Source organism: Heterocephalus glaber, unplaced genomic scaffold (genome assembly GCF_053883595.1).
Source record: "Heterocephalus glaber isolate CG9 unplaced genomic scaffold, H.glaber_assembly_v1.0 deba00001504, whole genome shotgun sequence".
In the NCBI taxonomy this organism is placed as follows: domain Eukaryota; kingdom Metazoa; phylum Chordata; class Mammalia; order Rodentia; family Bathyergidae; genus Heterocephalus; species Heterocephalus glaber.
In genome coordinates this window covers 44297661-44316092 of record NW_028258324.1, presented here as the reverse complement: position 1 = coordinate 44316092, position 18432 = coordinate 44297661, and the positions used below count along the sequence as shown (strand labels likewise).

Sequence of the window (18432 nt, the reverse complement as noted above, 5' to 3'; positions counted from 1 at the left end):
GTTTTGAGAATTGTTTACATGTCTTCTCATTTTGATGGGAGGCAGGGTTTGCCATTGGCACCTGCGCACTTCACCTCCTTTGTGCTGGGGTGGTTGGAAGTATGTTGGCCTGGAATCCTTCTCCTGGGTTCTGGGAGCGGCTCACCTCCTCTGCCCTGGGGGAGGGGGGTTCATGGTATGGTGGCCTGAAAGCCTCCTCCTGGGCACTGGGAGTGGCTCACCTCCTCTTTGCCTGGGAGGCTGGTGGTACAGTGGCCCAGAAGCCTCCTCCTGGGTGCTTGGAATCACTCACCTCTGCCTTATTTGGTTTTTCATGTCCCCTAATATTTGTTTTGTATAGTGGGGGGTATTCGTATTTGGTACATATATTTTTATGCTTGTCATCTCTTCCTCTTGGATTGTTCCCTTTACAAGGTTGTAGTGACTTTCTTTGTTTCTCTTAATTAGTTTTGATTTGAAATTTACTTTGTCTGAAAATATGATAGCTACCCCTGCTTTTTGGGGGGTTCCTGTCACATGGAAAACTGTTTTCTATCCTTTTACTTTCAGTGTATACATTTCTTTTGAACTAGGTGCATTTCTTATATATAGCATAGTGTTGTATTTTGCTTCTTAATCTACTCTACTGGTCTGTTTCTTTTTGATTGGTGAGTTGAGGCCATTAACATTAATGGTTATAACTGATATGTATTGACTTATCATTGTCATGTTATTTTCCTGTTGCTGGTTCTTTTTTATTTTTTCTCCCTCTCCTTTCAATTTCTTACCCTGCCTGATGGATTTGCTCTGTTGGGCCTCATGGAGTTGTGACTTTCATTGTCTTTTTCTGGATATTTTTTAGAATTTTTTGGAGTGCTGGTTTTTTATTTGTCAAGTTTCTCAGGTGTTCTTTGTCGTGGAAGTATCTTATTTCCCCATCAATTTGAAAAGATAGTTTTTCAGGATGCATCAGTTTAGGTTGGAGATTGTTTTCTTTTAGGCCTTGAAATATCTCAACCCAGGCTCTCCTTGATTTGAGGGTTTGTGTTGAAAAGTCTGATGTGATACCGATGGGCTTTCCTTTGCATGTGATTTGTTTCTTTTCTCTGACTGCTGGTAGTATTTTGTTCTTGTGTTGGGTTTCCAGGATCTTGATTATTATATGTCTAGGTTATATTTTTTTGATCATGGCTAGTTGAGTCCTATGTGCCTCACTTACCTGTACATCAAATTCTTTTGCTGTGTTTGGACTGTTTTCTGTCATTAATTCTGTGAACAGTTTTTTATGTCATTTGTACTTTCTCCTGCTTTTTTATGGACTCTTATCTGTCTTATATTATTCTTCTTTGCATCATCTAGGAGCTGTTGGATTGATTTCACATGGTCCTTTACTAGTTTTAAGAGATCTCTCTTTTCCTGGTCACTGACTGCCATCCTATCTTCTATATCTGATATTCTGTCATCAGATTGGCTCAGTCTGCTGTATATACTTTCAATAGAGTTTTTAATCTCCTGGTATCTGTTTGAATCTGTTTCATGGATTCCATTTCTTTACTATGTTGGGCATTCATGATTTCCATTTCTTTCTTATGCTGACCATTCATGGCTTCCACCATGGTCCTGAACTCATCTATTTTTTTTTTATCTGTTTCTGTTTTAGAGTGTCTAATCATGTCTTTAATTCTGCTCATTATCTCTGTAGTTATCTGGGAAATTATTTCTGTTTTGAATTTTTCTAGAGCCTCATTCATGTGTTTTGTTACTTTCTGTGTTACTTCCTGTGTGTCCAGGTGGTTGATTATCAGACTTTTCCATTTGTTTCCCCCAGAGTTTGCCCTTGGTGAGCTGGAAGGCTGCAATTGTGCCTTGCTTAAATGTCTTCTCATTTTCATTTTTGTTGTTGATACTGTCCTTGGTTTAATTTCTGGGTTGATACTTCAATAGTGCTTATTGTATGTATCTTTGTTGTTTGTATTTAGAACCCTTATGGAATGATTGCTTCTCAGAGGTGTCTTCCAGATATAGCTGGTCTTAAGGTTTTAGTCTCTAATGACTCTGGGGCAATCTCATTTTCACTATACCAGAAGAATAACCGATTAAATCAATCACAACACCTTAGCCCAAGTGATACAATCAGCTACAATAATAGCATCAAGCACAGCTTAGAAAATGACTATTTGTGGTAGCTCTTAATCTATCACCTTTAACTGTGTGAATTAAATAAAAATTGAAGACTAGCCCAAAATATGTTTATAGTGAATAAACTCTTCAATATAGTAACTTTACCCTTTGGGATGGGGACTTAGAAGAAGTTGGGGAGGGATAGATAGGTAGAAGGATAGGAAAAAGTTAGCAGTGAGGCCAGAGGACACAGGAAGATCACACAAACTCTAGGGAACTGTTGAAGACAAGAGCAAAAGACAGAATGAAAGAACATAGACAAGAACAAAACAACCTATCAGCAATAGGGAAGCTAGAAACTGTATTGACTTTCCTTTGAAAGTAATGACAATTGGGAGAAGGAAAAAGAGAGAGAAGAAAAGAAAAAGAAAGAATCTGAATTAGGGCAAGAATGGGAACAGAAAGGGAGATGAAGATCAACGTGGGAGAGTGAGAGTGAGAGAAAGAGAGAAAGAAAAGAAAAAAGAAAAAGAAGGAAGAAAAAAATTGAAAAGAATAGAAAAAACTAAAAATTAAAAATTAAAAATAAGAGGAAAAAATAATTTTGAAAATAAAAAATAAAAATGAAGGGCCTCTTTCAGGGTATGTCTCTGCTGTCACAATAGACTATGTGGGCAGCAGTGTGCAGATCTAAGTCAATTAGTCTCAGCAAGCCAGCAGCAGATCCCTGAGATTCAGGCTGATTTCTGGCTACAAGGCCTAAATTGAGCTCCCTGACCTCCTGCAAGGTTGAACTCTGCAAGGTTCTACTGCAGGTTCCAGCTGGCCTTCCCCTGAAGATAGTCTAGGTTCTTATGGGAGGTGATGATCCCTCCAACTTACCAACCATGGTGGTCTGGTGTGCCTTTATTGCAGAGATTCTCTTCACTTTTCTGGTGGGCTTCAATTTTCATGCAGGAGCCTGAGAGAGGCCCTCTTTCTGTTGTTCACTTCTGCTCTATCTTCTGGAGCTCAGGAGAATGGCCATTATGAACCCCTGTGCCTCTGGGGTGTGGATCCAGGTACAGGTCCATCCAGCAGGCCAGAGGTGGGGGAGGGGGGCTGAGGCAGGCACCCATGGGGCTCAGCTCCTCACCAGTGTACCCCTGGCTGGGAGGCCTGCAAGGGGGTGCTCATTTTACTCTTGATTGATTCAAAATTTATTTGAGTAAAAATTAAGTGTATCATTACAAAGCTTTTTGGTTTAAATATATAACTTTTACCAGAAAGTATGCGCTAATTTGGTCATAAACATGGTTTTTTTGGGTTTGTTTATGACTGTGTTACCTTGGAGAGAAAGTTTTTATTGAAGCCAATATATTTATGATGTGGCTAAAGTGATTAGGAATCTAGGCCTGATTTTGGTAATGGTGACCCATTATTTTCTGTGATCTTATCAATGTGGTCTTTTAAGCCATCTGGGCCTCAGTTTCTTCCTTTTAAATAAAGGATTTGGTGTAGATTCTCTCCAGGTGTATTCCTTCCAACTGCCAAATACCATTAATTCAGAATCTTACAAATGCATGAAATTCTTTGCTGCTATTATCTTGTGGCTTCCAAAAACAAGACATGCAGTGTATTTAAAGCATATTTATGTTGCTGTTATGAGACTTCCAAATGGAGATCAGTGGAGGTTAGGTGACTGGTTGCTATCCCATTCCACCAGTCAGGCTCATCCCTCAAATTTGGAGCTTAGACAAAACCAGGTGATAGTAATAAATATCATCTTAGACCTAGAGCAGAGAAAAATTTCCATAGACTCAGAGAAAAATTAGATATCTCAGCATCATGATCATCTGTATTTAAAAGAAGAAGATAGAACTATTGATTTTTCTTTCTCCTGCAGTTCCAGTTTACTTCGAATTCACCAGCTGGATAGGAAACCTAATTATTACATTTTTGGTATGAGAGTTTGGCTCCATACTTTAAATCCAGTACAAGGATTTCAAGGTCTGTGTCTTTGTTAGTCATAATGCTGTAATTCTATTTGAATCAGTGAGCTCTTGAATCATTGATACCATAATTAAAATGAAAATGAAAGCCAACTAACTCCACTGAAGCATGAACCCTAGCTAGCAGACCAGTCTGTCTTGTCCTGTTGCTCAGTCTCTCATGAATGTTTATTGGTAGGTGAAAATTGCATGGGATGATATAAGCTGATGAATCTGTTTTGAAATAATGTATCTAATCTTCTGCTCCAAAAGATGTTCACAGGGTTTGACAGTGAACCCTAATACATATTCATAACCAATATGCTTTGTAACCAGGGGACATTGAGGCAAGTACAACAGAATGAAATATGAGAAAGCAGTCTGTTAATTTTAAATTTAATTATAGAGATAGAGGGAAAGGATGCATTTTGATGGTGTATACTCTCAGCTGTTATGGGACATTACCTAAAAATCATGCTGAATGGCTGACAAAAGATATATTAATTTTGGTGAAGTGGTTGATAAAGCGAGCAGTTTCTGGAGAAAACAAGATTCTGAGATCCTATTATAAACTATTTTTTTTTATGTAGAGAAAAAAGCATTGCAGAACTCTAGTGATTTGAAGTAAAAGCAAAGAAATTTACAACTTAAGGGAAGGTTTCTTATCTTTATAAGATGTTTATTTATAGAATGATTCAAGATGCTTAAATCCTACCCTCAGTTTGAAATTTGGAAAAGCAATAGTGTATGTGATGCTTGTGACCTTATAACTTTTGGTAACCTGGGATCGTGTGTCATTCACTATGACATAGGCACTCCTATGCTCTCACACCCTAGGAACGAAAATATTGGAGGGGGTTGACCTGTATGTCTTGTTCAAAGTTAATGTTGAGTGTTTAGAATAGTATTTGACAAGGAATAAGCACTTAGTAATTATTTGTTGAAATAATAAATAAATCACCTTGTGCCACTTTGTATGGCTTATAAACTAATTATACATTTAATGAATGTACCAATGGATGATGGAAATACTTCAGCTCACCTTTTGACACTTATTTCCAGGATCTGGAAACAAATACCAATGGATGAGGGCATGGACCTTTGGCTAGCGACATGCTAACCAAGCGTCAGGCTTTGACAGAGGACAAAATACCCAGTTTCTGACCACATTGGCTCATGCTCTCTCTATAGCTTTAACTGTGGACTTGTACTCTTATCTTTGACAAGTCCTTAGCAGAGTAGGAGAAAAAGAAGGAAGTTTTTCTTTTTAAATGTAATTATTAAATTATTCCTATAAGAAAGGGTTAGAAAGAATATATGAATAACATTTCCAAGTCTTGGCAGATTTTGAAAGCTAGAGTTAAGTGTCTCATAGGGAAACATATTGCTCTTTTCTCCAGAAAGTATGTAAACATTTAGGTTTACTGAAACTATTTTTAAGAAATAGTTGATAAGTCTTAAGAAGAATAACGTGTTGGTGTGGTGAGCACCTTTGGTATAGGCAACCTCATACTTTGTTGATAGGAATGTGAGCTTGTTCAAACATTTTGAGGAGGATTTTTCAAGACATATCAAAAATTTTAAGAATGTACAGATTCTTAGCCTCAGCATTTCTGCTTCTAGGGAATTTTTCTTAGGAATTAATTGCACAACAGGGCAGAAATGTATGCATGGAGATATTTGTTTAATTAAAGGTCGTTTATATGTAACAGTAATACATTGAGAATAGTTAAATATTTTATTAATACAGGTTAAAATAATTATATGTTTTCTCCATAGAATAGGTGATGATAAAATTCAATATATGTTATAAGACACATAGCTTTATTGTATGATCTAAGTGGAAAAAGCTACATGAAAGATGTATATGATGAAACTCTTTGGTAAATAATGCATGGTCATTTTTATTTCTGCCTATACTGGTAAATGGAGGATTTTCATTTTAGCTTTATGTATATTTTCTCTAATAAGCATGGCTTATTTAAGCAAATGATAAATAATTTTTAACACGATTGCTTCTTGGTGCCAAAATCAAAGGTTGTCAGGTATCATGCAAAAGGTATTTTTATTCTTGAGATTTACATCTAGGTTTAGAGTGACTTTCTACGTAAGTTACAATGAAATTCAGATCTAATAGAACTCAGAGGCTGAAGAGAATTTTACAGAGTTAATGCTTTAAAATAGACACACATACATTCACACACACACACACACACACACACACACGTGCTGCTCTCTAGAACTGACTGTAGGTGCAGAAAATGCTTTCTAGCCAAAAATAAATGATTTTTATAAAGTTCTTTGAAATAAACTAAGGAAGATAGATTTTCTAAAAGTCTAAGTTGTGCCTATTGAGATAATCAACTAGGCATTCATTCTAAGTATATTAATTTTTTGGTTCTCATAAAAGCAATTTGAGACAATAATTGGTCACTTTTTAAATCAGTAATTAAATATATATAGCAAAATAAATTTGCAAACAATTTGCAATCTTGGGAAGAGATGTGTTTTCTAATTGCATATATACTTTACACCTGTACTTGAAAAATTGTTCTGATAGTGGCAAGAGTACTAATGTTTTACTTCAAAAAGATTGGACTGAATATTGATTAATAGGATTGAAACATATGTTTCAGAAACACTGTTAAGTAGTATTTATCTGAAAGTCTTACATTTAAATTGTAACAAATTTTCTCCTGGGAAAAAGAGTTTTATACATTGTAATTAAACTTTTATTTGAAATGAATGAGAGTTAATTATTTTTGCTTTATATTTTATGACTAAATAAAATTTCCTAAATTCTTAATATTTCCCTATTTATACTAAATAATGCTTGTGAATCTTGCTTTATGTGTATACCTCTTCAACAACAATAGCTAATGTTTGAACACAATTATTTTATATATAGATGATTTTTTTATACAGATTATCTTATTAGAGCCTCTACAACCTTAAAAGAGGTTATGACTGGCTGGTCCAAGGTCACACAAATATTGTGTGGGAGATTCAGGCATAAAATCCATATTCTAACTAAATTAATACTAATCTAATTATATACATATATGCATACATCTGTATCTCTGTATTTCCAAAGATAGCTCAAAGATAAATTATTTTGTCACACAATGCTGAATCTAATACAAACTCAGAGCTTGTACCAACTAAATCATGGTATATATAAATTAACTTTTAGATTGAAGGGCCATCTCAGCTACTTTTCTGTAGTGTAACTGCCTGCCCAGAAGTTCAGGATGGAACCTCTGGCACACCTAAAATCATGAGCAACCCTACAAATGACTCAAGACAAAATGAAAGGTATGGTTAAAAAAAAAGAAAGCTGTGGTTATCCACGTTGAGGAAATGTTGATCTTGTGCACATAAAAAGGTTACACATGAATCTGGCTAAATTCTTAGATGTTAATGATATGCTGACTTAAGTTATAGAGCCCTTAATATTTTTGTAAACCTCTTACCAGAGAATTAATATTTACGTATAAATAATACTATAGGCATTAAATTATCCCATGTATAATACATACATGAAATTATCAATTAATCCTGATAAAAGCACTAACAGTAAGTTATCATTGTTCTTATTTAAAAGTTCAATAAATGAGACTGAGGCTACCCCAGCTACACCACAACACAATCTCCCTGACACAGTATGATATGTACAGTAGGACTGAATGAATTAATTCTAGTCCCAGAGGGAACCACTGACAAATGAAAATTAATTGTGTGGTAAAAGTTAATGTATTCATGCTTCTAAGCTTATGCAAAAGATCAAGTACTTTATGTAATTGTACTTTTAACTAATTTATTCAAGTTGGCATATGATTAATAAACATAGACTACATATTGATTGAGACATGCTTTTGTAAATAAGTTAAGATTTTCAGTAAAGGTAAACTCTTAAATTTTAACCAAAGGTATGGCCAAAATGTGATTATATTTTCAAATATACAGTACAAATGTGAATGGCTGAACAGTCAATAATGAAATTGTTAGGGATATATATATATATATATATATATATATATGGTGTGTGTGTGTATATATATATGTATATATATATATATACACAAGTGGGTAGTTTTTTTCAGTTTCATAAATTGAAAGTATTTATCATCTCTTCAGTTTATATTTGGACTATCACTGTACAGAAAACTATGCAGTTAATTTCTTATGTTACTTTGGGGACAAAAATTTCTTATATATGCGATATTTGCAATTTTACATTCTTGAATGTAATGAGGAAATTGTTTTGGCTTTTGTCAGGATAATTTTCTGTTCTCAGAAAAAAATGAAGTAATGGCTCATACAAATACACTGCTTTTAAAATTCTGTTTTAATAATGAGATGGTGATATAGATATGAGATTGGCATCATGATGAAATAGTTTACAATAAAGATCAACATTGACTTAATTTTCAAAAAAAGTTTGCAGTTTTTGCTCAGATGAATGCTTTTGAGTTCAGATTTCTTTGAACTAAAAATCTGGGTCACTAAAAAATTTCATCCATCTAAGCTTTCTAGACTAAAAATAATTTAATGGAGATAAATTGATGGGCTTTTGTCTGGTTCAAAGGACTGAATACTAATTATTTTTCAGAAAATTAATATAGTTAATTAAAAGCCTGGACAAACTTCTATTAAACATCTGATCATTAAATTCTCGCACACATAATATCTGTTAATCTTCATAATAATTTTATTGTGATGCTGCTGCCATATACATTGTACATATGGAGAAATGAAGGCTTAGCAGTGAAGTACTAGTGTAATGTGGATTAAGAGTGCACTTGTTTGATTTGTTCTGCAATATGCCGCCTCCTGTGCTGAATGTCAATCTTGACTCATTGGATCCAACACAGGAAAACTTGATTTTCTCATCACAAATCTTACTGGACTAAACAGCCTACCAATATTAATCTTTATGCTTATTCAAAATATAGTCAATCTTTACTATATCTAGATTCTGTATTTGTGACTTTTCAAGTCAATATTCACAGTACTTCCACGGCCCTCCATAGACATATGAGGAATATGGAAAAATGTGTCTCCCAATGGGTGCATTTTAAACTGAAGTCAAGCAAGTCAATACTCTGGCTTCTTATTCCAGCTCTCACACTATACATAAGTATCTGTTCCTATTTCTCTGTAGTACCACATTTTGACTTTTTCTTTTTTGCTTTTTTATTGATTTTTATGTTGTTTACAATAGCTCCAAGTATTACACTGGTGAGCTGACTAGTGTTCAACATCACAACAAGGTTGTGAAGTGCTTTACTGACAGAATACGAGTTTTAGCTTCATTCAGGCACAACTTATAATGCCATTGGCCATGTGTCTAACTGTGATTAATTAATAATACTATGTATTAGTAAGGTATCTTTTAATGGAAATACACATAAAGCAAAATTATATATTGAGGAGCATATGAAAACAGGGTGACCAGAAATTTGTAGATACTTGATCCTGTATTTCCACAGAAGCGGTGTTTCAATGTCTGCTAATAGAGTGTTTGCCAACACTATAGAACAGTGGAGGCGAACCTACAGCACTTGTGCCACAGTGGGCTGTTTGTGTCATTGAAAGCCCTAAAAGATTCACCACCACTGCTCTAGAACATCATAGCAATAGTCAGCTGCATGTGAGTTTACTGTTCTTTGTAATACTGTCTTTACAGAAGTGAAATTCTTATTCGTGGATTAAAGTTTTACTATGTTATAATTATCCTGCTGCTCTAAGCCCTGTGCAGGATTCATCTATATTCTATAAAGCACTGTATTAGTTTTCTATTGCTGTTGTAACAAATAAGCATAAACTTAACGGATTAAACATACATATATATTAATTGAAAGTTCTGGAAATCAGAAGTTCATAAAGTGTTTTATAGGGCCAAACTTAAGGATTGCCTTCCCTCTGGAGGCTATAGGGGTGAATCCTTTTCTTGCTCTTTCCAACTTCTAGAGGCTACCTGCATTCCTCATCTAATAGTATTGCATCCCTCTGACCTCTGCTTCCATCACCACTTCTTCTTTGACTCTCTTGCCTCCCTCTTTCAGTTATAAGGACATTCATAACAAAGGATGCCAGCTCCTAGCCTTGTAAGTTATTTATTACCCAGACCAAATTTACTTAATGTATAATAGTAGCATTAGGAAGTAAAAGATATTTTTCTCTGAATCTTAGAATTGCCGATTCAATCCAATGTCCAGTTAGTCCAATGCTTTTGTACCTTTTGCTTACACTTGTGACTCATATTTTTACTCTTATTTTTAGTCCCTAGAGTCAAGGAAAACCAATTGTATGTCCAGAGAAGAGTTCATGCAGAAGATGACAGAGATTGTTGGTTGGGGCACACAGGAAGAATATGGCGAGCTCTTTGATAAAGTGGATGTGGACCAAGATGGCTTTATTAATTGGGACAAATTGACTTCATTTATACTGTTATCGCTTTATGAGAAAGATGAACGAGAAAAAGCAACTGTGGTTCCCCAGTGGAAGGACCTTGAATTCCTCGAAGGAAAACACAAGGACACCATCCAAAAAGTAATTTTCTTAAAGAGTTCAAGTCGTTACATAACTATTAGCAAAGAAGGTTTGCTGGGAATCTGGGGAGAGAATTTAAAGCTCCAAGAAACACTTCCCATCACTTCTGATGCCACTAAGCTCAAACACCTGTGGGTGACAAGTCTGGTTTCCCTGGAAAATGCAAACAAGGTACAAAATCTTTAAAAATAAACTGCTTGTAAAAAGGGGGCAAATGATGGGACAGGGCTCCTGATCATCAGCAAGTATAACACTCATAGTGAGAGAGAGCCGAATTACTCATTTGGTGCTTCTCACTGACCTGGAAGGAAAACACACACAGCCAAGTGAGCTACTTGATTTTCCAAGCTGTTCTCTTGGGTGCCTTAAAATGACACTGCTGATAACTGCTGGGATTCTCAGCTCTCTCCTAATGCGGCCATGCTGCATCGGTAGCTGATAAAGCCTTTATTCCTGTATAGGTTACAGCAGGATCATGGATCTTACGCAAAGCAGAGGCTGCCAAGTGCCTGACACAGCATAATGCTGCTTATCTGATTTTGAGTGCTTTACTAGTCAGCTTCTTAATTCTAGTAAGTAGGGCCTACTCAGAAAAAATTTCTTCTGATTACCTGTAAACAACGGAAGATAAGATAGTCAAATAACTTTTTAGCTTAAAGGACTCATATTCTTAATACATGAAACAGAGATAAATTTTATCATAAACAATTTCAAGTGTTCACACATGAAGACAGCATAGGATTAGCAACCTGGATCCACCTTTACAGCCACTTTTAACACATAGCCAATCTTGTTTCATCTGCCTCTCCCATTTAGATTAGAAAACATTAAATCACCTCAACTCTAAATAGTTCTGTATTTTAAAAAAGATAGTCTGAAACTATCAAGTACTTAAGTTTGATTATCAATTTACTGGTAATATAATGTTAAGCTACCCCATGTACACAATATGCAAAATCCAGATATGTAAGACAAATATTAAGTTTAACTCTCACAGACAAATATTGAGCTTAATAAAATATGTCAACTGCAATATCCAAAAAATGCAAAAAGGCAGAAGAGATGGAGGAAAACATGTAGATCAAAAAAAGACATTGCTAAAGATATCTTTTTAACATAACCAGAACACCTGTATCACTCTTAATAGCAGTAATTCCATTCAATGTCCAGTCATGTACACATTCCCCTAGCTTAATCATTTCCTTTAACTCCTTAACAGAATTCAATGTCCAGTCATGTACATATTCTCCTAGCTTAATCATTTCCTCTCTCTTTACAATCTGGAATATCACTATAAAAGGAAATTATCTTCGTTAATTACTTATCATTTGGGACATATTATATAAAAATGGAGGATAGATATCTGATTCTTCACCTTTATTCACTAAAAATAATGAGCTGGTTTTCTAGTATCTTCTAAAGATAAACCATAAACACTAGCATCATTATTGTTGTCAGTAAAATTTAAAACCATTGATTTAAAATAATTTGATTTTTTTAATCCACTGAGTTTTTAATCCCTTGCAAAACCCTCTACCATCTTTAGACGGAACTAACACAAGTTAGCTTTGAGTATTTTTGTAACTGTGAGTCTTTAGAAGCTACTTTGCTTCCTGGTATGACAGGATATTCAAGAACTGTCTTGCGTAATTCCTGTGTCTGACTTGTAGTCAGCCACTTTTCTAAAGAGTCAGGTTCTTTCAAGTGGGAAATATATATATTCTACTGCCTAGAAAAGTAAAGAATCATCATCAATAGCTTCATGGGGAATGCCCTGATCAGCTAGTCCCCTCTAGATCACCATAAAGTACTATTATTTCAACATAAAGATGGGTGGCTGAGCAAGCAAAAGTTGTGTGATTTATCCTAATCACACAAGATGTAATGAATGTTGTCACAATTAGTAAACTGAGGCAGCCCATCTTCTCAGCCTGCACTTCCCAGTCTGCTGCCTCCTTGTTGCTGCTTTATCTATACACTGTTATTAGTTGTTTTTCCTAAGGATCTAATGCTAAGGCTTAAAAGCATTAGAACATTGAAGATTAAGACATATTTCTAGAATGATTATGTGTTTTTATGTATTTGTGTGCAGTGCTCTGCTAGCATCATGTTATGTTTGTCTTACAGTGTTTCTTCTTTTTAAAACTGGTAACTAAATTGTAGCCTTTCCTTTGTATTATTGAGGTATAATTATATAGAATATACTACACATATTGAAAGTGTTCCATGTGAAAAGTTTTTGTACATGTATGTCTTCTTCTGGAAAATCAACAATATGATGAAGGTAGTGAGCATATTTTTCACCTTCGAAAATTTTCTCTCATTACTTTGTAACTCTTCTCCTGGTTGCAAAGCAAAACAGCTGTTTCCCAAGAATTTTCTTATTTGGTATGTTGCCACCCTTGTTTTCTACTGTATTGCACGTTTTCATCTGTATCTTTTCAAGGTTTTTTTTTTTTTTTTTTTGAGGAATCTAGGTTAGTGATAGTGAGGTAGAGTGTAAGTCAGAATCAGCTCCTGCTTCGATGTATAATGGGTTTGATAAGCAGATGAGTCCAATCCTGGAAAATTATAGACTTTGTTGTATGACAAGCCCATAGTAGATTATAAGTCCTCATAATTAATTGGTATTAATTATTTTTTAAATATTGGTAGAATTTATCAGTAACACCATCTTCACTGGAATAGTCTTTGTGGAATTTATCTCATTTAGTCCTTTTGTTCTCAATTTGTAATAGCCATGATGATATTTTCTAAGTCTTCTTGACTTAGTTTAGACACTTTTGGTATTTCTCAGAATTTTTCTATATCTAAAGTTACATAGTTTCTTGGCCTATAATTATTTATACTTTCTCTTTCTTAAAAATTAATTTTATTGGAACATTTTATTGGCATACTTTAGGTATACAATTCATTTACATTTATCATTGGGTGCGTGTACCTGTACATGATGTATCTTGGTTCTTATTTTTTTCCCCATTACCTGTGAGCCCTTCACCCTCTCCACCCTTCCCTATTTACATAGATTTCATTTCCATTTTTTTTTCTTTTCTCATAGTTTTTCCTTTCCCTCTTTTCCTTTTATACTTTCTCTTTTAATCATTTTGTTGTTTCTCTAAAGTTGGTAATACTGTCTACCATCTCCTCCCTGCACACTGTCCACACTGAAGGCCTTGCACACACTTGAGTTACACCCCCAGAACTCTACCCCTTTATTTCCAATTTTAATAATTTTATCTTCTCCTCCCTTAGTCTAATTAAAGATTTGTCAATTTTGTTGATCTTCTCAAGAACCCTGTTTAGTTTTGTTGATTTTTTTCATTTCCTTTCTACTTTCTATTTTCAAAAAATTTCTATGCTAATCTTTAAGATTTCTTTTAAGATGGAAAGTTAGGTTATTGGTTGTATCTCTTGTGTATGCTATGTTTGTATTTTCATCCATCTCAGTATATTTTCTAATATCCCTGTGATTTGTTAATTGGCTTTTTTTTTAGGACTATGTTGTTTAATTTCTATGCTGAGGTACATTTCCTGTTTCCTTTTGTTAAATAAAATTCCCAATTTCATCCGATTATTTTCAGAGAACAAAATTTGTATGATATCATATCTTTTAAATTTATTAAGGCTTATGTTTGTCACCTAATGTATGGGTCTATCTTGCAAAATGTTTCATATGCTCTTGAGGAGAATGTATATTTTGCTATATTGTAGGATGTGTTCAATAGATACTTGTTAGTCTATATCTATTTGTTTTAAAATGTTGATCTTCAGCCTAGTGTTTCTATCCATATTAAAAATAGGATACTATTATTACTGAAATGTCAAATTTTTCTTCAATTCTTTCAGTTTTTGGTCCATATATTTTGGGGTTCTGTTAGAAAAAATGCAAATGTAAATCTTACCTTGTCATCTAAATCTACATTTATTAAATATTTCATTTAAAAACAGAGATCAACAGAATTCTTCTTTAATGATTTATACGTGTTTACTTATTTTATATTTTCTTTAGTTAGACATCATTCTTATACTTTCACTTAGCTGTTTTGGCACTATTTCTTTAGTCCTTTGAACGTATTTCTGATAGCTGAATTAAAGACTTTGTCTAATAAATCCAATAGTGTGGCTCCCACAGGGAGAATTTCCACTGACTGATTTTTATGTTGTTTGATCATTTACTCTTTTAAAAACAGCCTTTAGGGTATTTTGTATAACTTATAATAAGACTACTTACACAGTTTTTATCAATTCATTTCTGTGAAAAATCCCTGCTTGCTTCATAAAACATGGTTAATAAAGTGTCTGGTGTGATGTTTGATGCTGTAGCTTTCTGTGTCTTTATTTTCCCTATATGATTAGTGTTCTTTCTTGCCTCCCATGGATGGAGGATATTCGTGGCTGTGTAGAGTAGAAACAGAGAAGAAAGGATGTTCAAATGCTTTTAATGAGAAAAGTTTCTTTTGGGTAGAGTTCAATGTTAGACTGAAGTACATTTGTGCCACCATGCTATACTTCTGTAAAACTGTTAAAGCCCCTCAGGGAACGATGTCTGATTTGACAATTACATTTGCATGTCTGCTTTGCATATTGATTTCACTAAATTCACGAGGAATATTTTCCGACTTTCTATTCTACTACTTTAGATAGCGGTGACATTTACAAGCAAAGAGATTTGTTTCTATGATCTGCTGTCTGAAGAATTTCCTTGTCAATACAAACTCCAAGGCCTGAAAGGAACACCAATTTGTATGGATTATTGGTACAATCCTCTTGATGCCAATGAATCAATTCTTTCCTTAGGAGATACAGCTGGAAAGGTAAGTGAGGGAAGAAAAGATTGAACATTATAGATTTAATTATTGAACTGTATGTCAAGACAGAAATTAAAATGCCATGAGTATGACCTCCTAATTGGACTACTTTATAGTGGATAAGGTCACACATAGATGGAAGACTTGGATTAGATTACAGTTTCTCTTCTGACTTAGAGAAACAAATCTTCATTGTATTTTTTTTTGTCTCTGGATAGTCATATTTTTTCTTATTCAGAAAATCTTGCTAGCTTTACATCATAGGATACTTAATCTATCTGATCTCAATATTAATAAATATTTAAAATTAAATGTCTTAGCTTATCTCCCATAAGTCTTTCAAATTATCTGTTCTGATCTCCATTTGTAAGATTTTGGGATTCTCAGTATCATCCAACTAGGAAATACTAATTTCCTGTATCATATAACAAAGAGATGGATCCATTAGAGAGAGTGACACTAAAGCTCAGACATTTGATACATTGATTTCTCTGTTTCTATCAAATTCCATTCAACATGTGAAAAATTATACTTAATGAGATATGCCAGAGACCTCTGAAGTAGCTTAATTTGAACAGCTGTATTCCATAATTGTGAAAGCTTTTCAGTCTGTTTTTAATCATAAGTGTATCTTAAAAAGAAGTGATTATATTCTTAAGTGAAGTAAATCAGACACATATGTTTAAATACCACATTGTTTCTCTGGTGTGAGAAACCGAAAGTGGAAATAAGGACTAAAATGTATAACAGATATTGGGAAATGGGAAGAAAATGTTCAAATGGGAAGGAGAACAAAGGAGGGAAGGGAAGGAGAAAGGAAGGAAAGGACAAGAAAAAAAGTAAAAATAGAAGGAAAAAATGGAAACAAAGCTTTTGCATATAGAGAGGGGATGGGGGATTGAAGGGAGTGGGGAGAGGAAAAAAAGAAGAGGCGGGATACCATATACAGGTGCAAATTCCCTATGATGGGGGATGAGTGTTACCATTACGTATATCTAAAATGCACCAATAAACATTTTGCTTAAAAAAACACAATAATGTTTTACATGCCAGATCAAAAAAAGTGATAATGAGTTGCTTAACCAACCTTGTCCGTATTCTTGTATCCTCTAAATAATACTGAAGGAATTCTTATTAATACACTATCTATTCCTTATCAATCTTTAACAATATAAAATCTTCTTGCAACAATTATCTTGTCTATATTTGACTTTCACTCAATGACTCTTTCAAGGTTCGAGCAATTGTTTTCACAGCAGCTTTGATTTCCCTGTTTGAAAAGCCTGTTAGTACATGGGAAGATGAAGAAGCCACTATGACCATTAACTGGGAAGAACTGCTTTCTGGATGTCACAGATGTTGCCATGTATTAGAACACAAGCTTCATCATGGAGATTGGGTGAGGCAAGGTACTGAATCTGAAAAGTCAACTTTCACTTCTACATTTATATTCTTTGATGAAAATATTTCACATAGAACATTGAAGTCTAGAAACCAATAGTTGGTTCTCTGGAGGTTTTGATCTGAGTTCTGCTATCCCTGAACACTGGCAGGAACTATTTCTTTTCTTTCTTTCTAAAATTTGTCTTTTATATAATTAATTCAGGTGAACTGTGAACTCAAGAAATCTCAAGAGAAGGAAGAAAATTGTCACAGAATCAGTCCACTTAGTTTTAGTCCCACTCTGATTCTAACTAATGTCACATAGTCACATTCAGGGGTGCTTAATAAAAGAATGTAAGAAGTTTCCCCAAACTCACTTCTTTGTTTTCTCCACATTGTATGAGAACTATATTACTTTGTTTTCAAAACGGAATTGTCTTAAATTTCTTTTCTTCTTTTTTTTTTTCATTTTCTTCCTTTTTTTTTTGATATAATGACTACTTGGTCATGTGAAGCAGTTGAGCAACAATTCTCTGATAGGTATATTACAAATCAGAATCTGTAGAATACCAGAAATTACTTAAAACTTTGTCACCAATTAGTTAATTCATTTCATAATATACTTTAAATCTACAGTATTTTTATCTGGTGATTGAAGACCTAAATGAACAATATCTGCTCTACTGTAATGGTCCAGATACTAAAATACTATCATAGCTTTCTCATTTCCAAATTGCCACTTTAAGGATTTCCATCGAAAAAGGTGGGAAATCAACAGTTTTATTGACTTTACTGAGGTTTAAAGAAATTAATTGTGTTGATCTTTTTAAAATAGAGTTGGAAAAAGAGAATCAAACGGATTCTACTGTTAGATTTTATGGTAGTTCTACTGTCTTTGGGTTTCAAAAAGGTGGAATAATTCTCTAGTATGCCCATAATGGTTCCTATATGAGGAATTATATACCTTTAGCATTTTTCTTTAACATAAGCACATCATGTGTTTGCTACATTTTATCCATCCTTTAATTTTAGCATGATATCAAGTGAGGGATAAACAAAAGATGATGGTTTTTAGTCATCCACTATGTGTGACAAGCACAAAATAATGTGTTAAATTTTCATAGCACTTAAATAAAAATCAAAGTACTAGAAGTGAACAGAGCAAAGCTATTGCAGCTGCTTTGGCAAAATGTATTTTGATATACAAACCAAAGTCTAAATAATAGTAATAATAATAATGATAATAATAAAATAATAATTCTTAAAATCTACTTTTAGTGGGTTCTCTGAGGAAGAGTGTATTATTTTAGTTCCATGATCTGAAATTAGTATGAAAAACAAAAAGAAATATCCTGTAGAATGATCTCTTCAAAAAGACTGAGGATATAACATGTAAGCTTTAAAATTGAGATTGTTTTTTTCGGAAGATGGATAACATCTAAATACCTTCTTCATTCTCAGGAAGAAAATTAAAAGATCTTTTGTTTAGACCCTGCTTCAATTTCATTTAATCCTCTCAAAACCCAACCCTACTGCCAATGAGTAACCTGCCAATGAGCATTTGTCTCTTAGGTTGCAGGGCAAATTTGTTTTCTAGGTCACTGTGAATTTGTTAC

At 34.0% G+C, this 18432-nt stretch overlaps 1 protein-coding gene across 2 annotated transcripts in view; it reads left to right on the top strand.

Annotated features, from left to right (window-relative positions):
- The window catches only part of Wdr49 (WD repeat domain 49), a 179625-nt gene that overhangs the window by 46160 nt on the left and 115033 nt on the right, over positions 1 to 18432 (top strand). The window contains exons 1-4 of one of the 2 annotated variants that reach the window (XM_087186476.1): positions 94 to 7385; positions 10356 to 10796; positions 15266 to 15439; positions 16668 to 16842. In XM_087186476.1, the coding sequence (XP_087042602.1) occupies positions 10383 to 10796; positions 15266 to 15439; positions 16668 to 16842 (763 nt within the window). In that variant the 5' untranslated portion in view covers positions 94 to 7385; positions 10356 to 10382. Of the gene's footprint in view, positions 1 to 93; positions 7386 to 10355; positions 10797 to 15265; positions 15440 to 16667; positions 16843 to 18432 lie in introns of those variants that run through there. The other variant, XM_021253888.2, reaches the window with a different exon arrangement.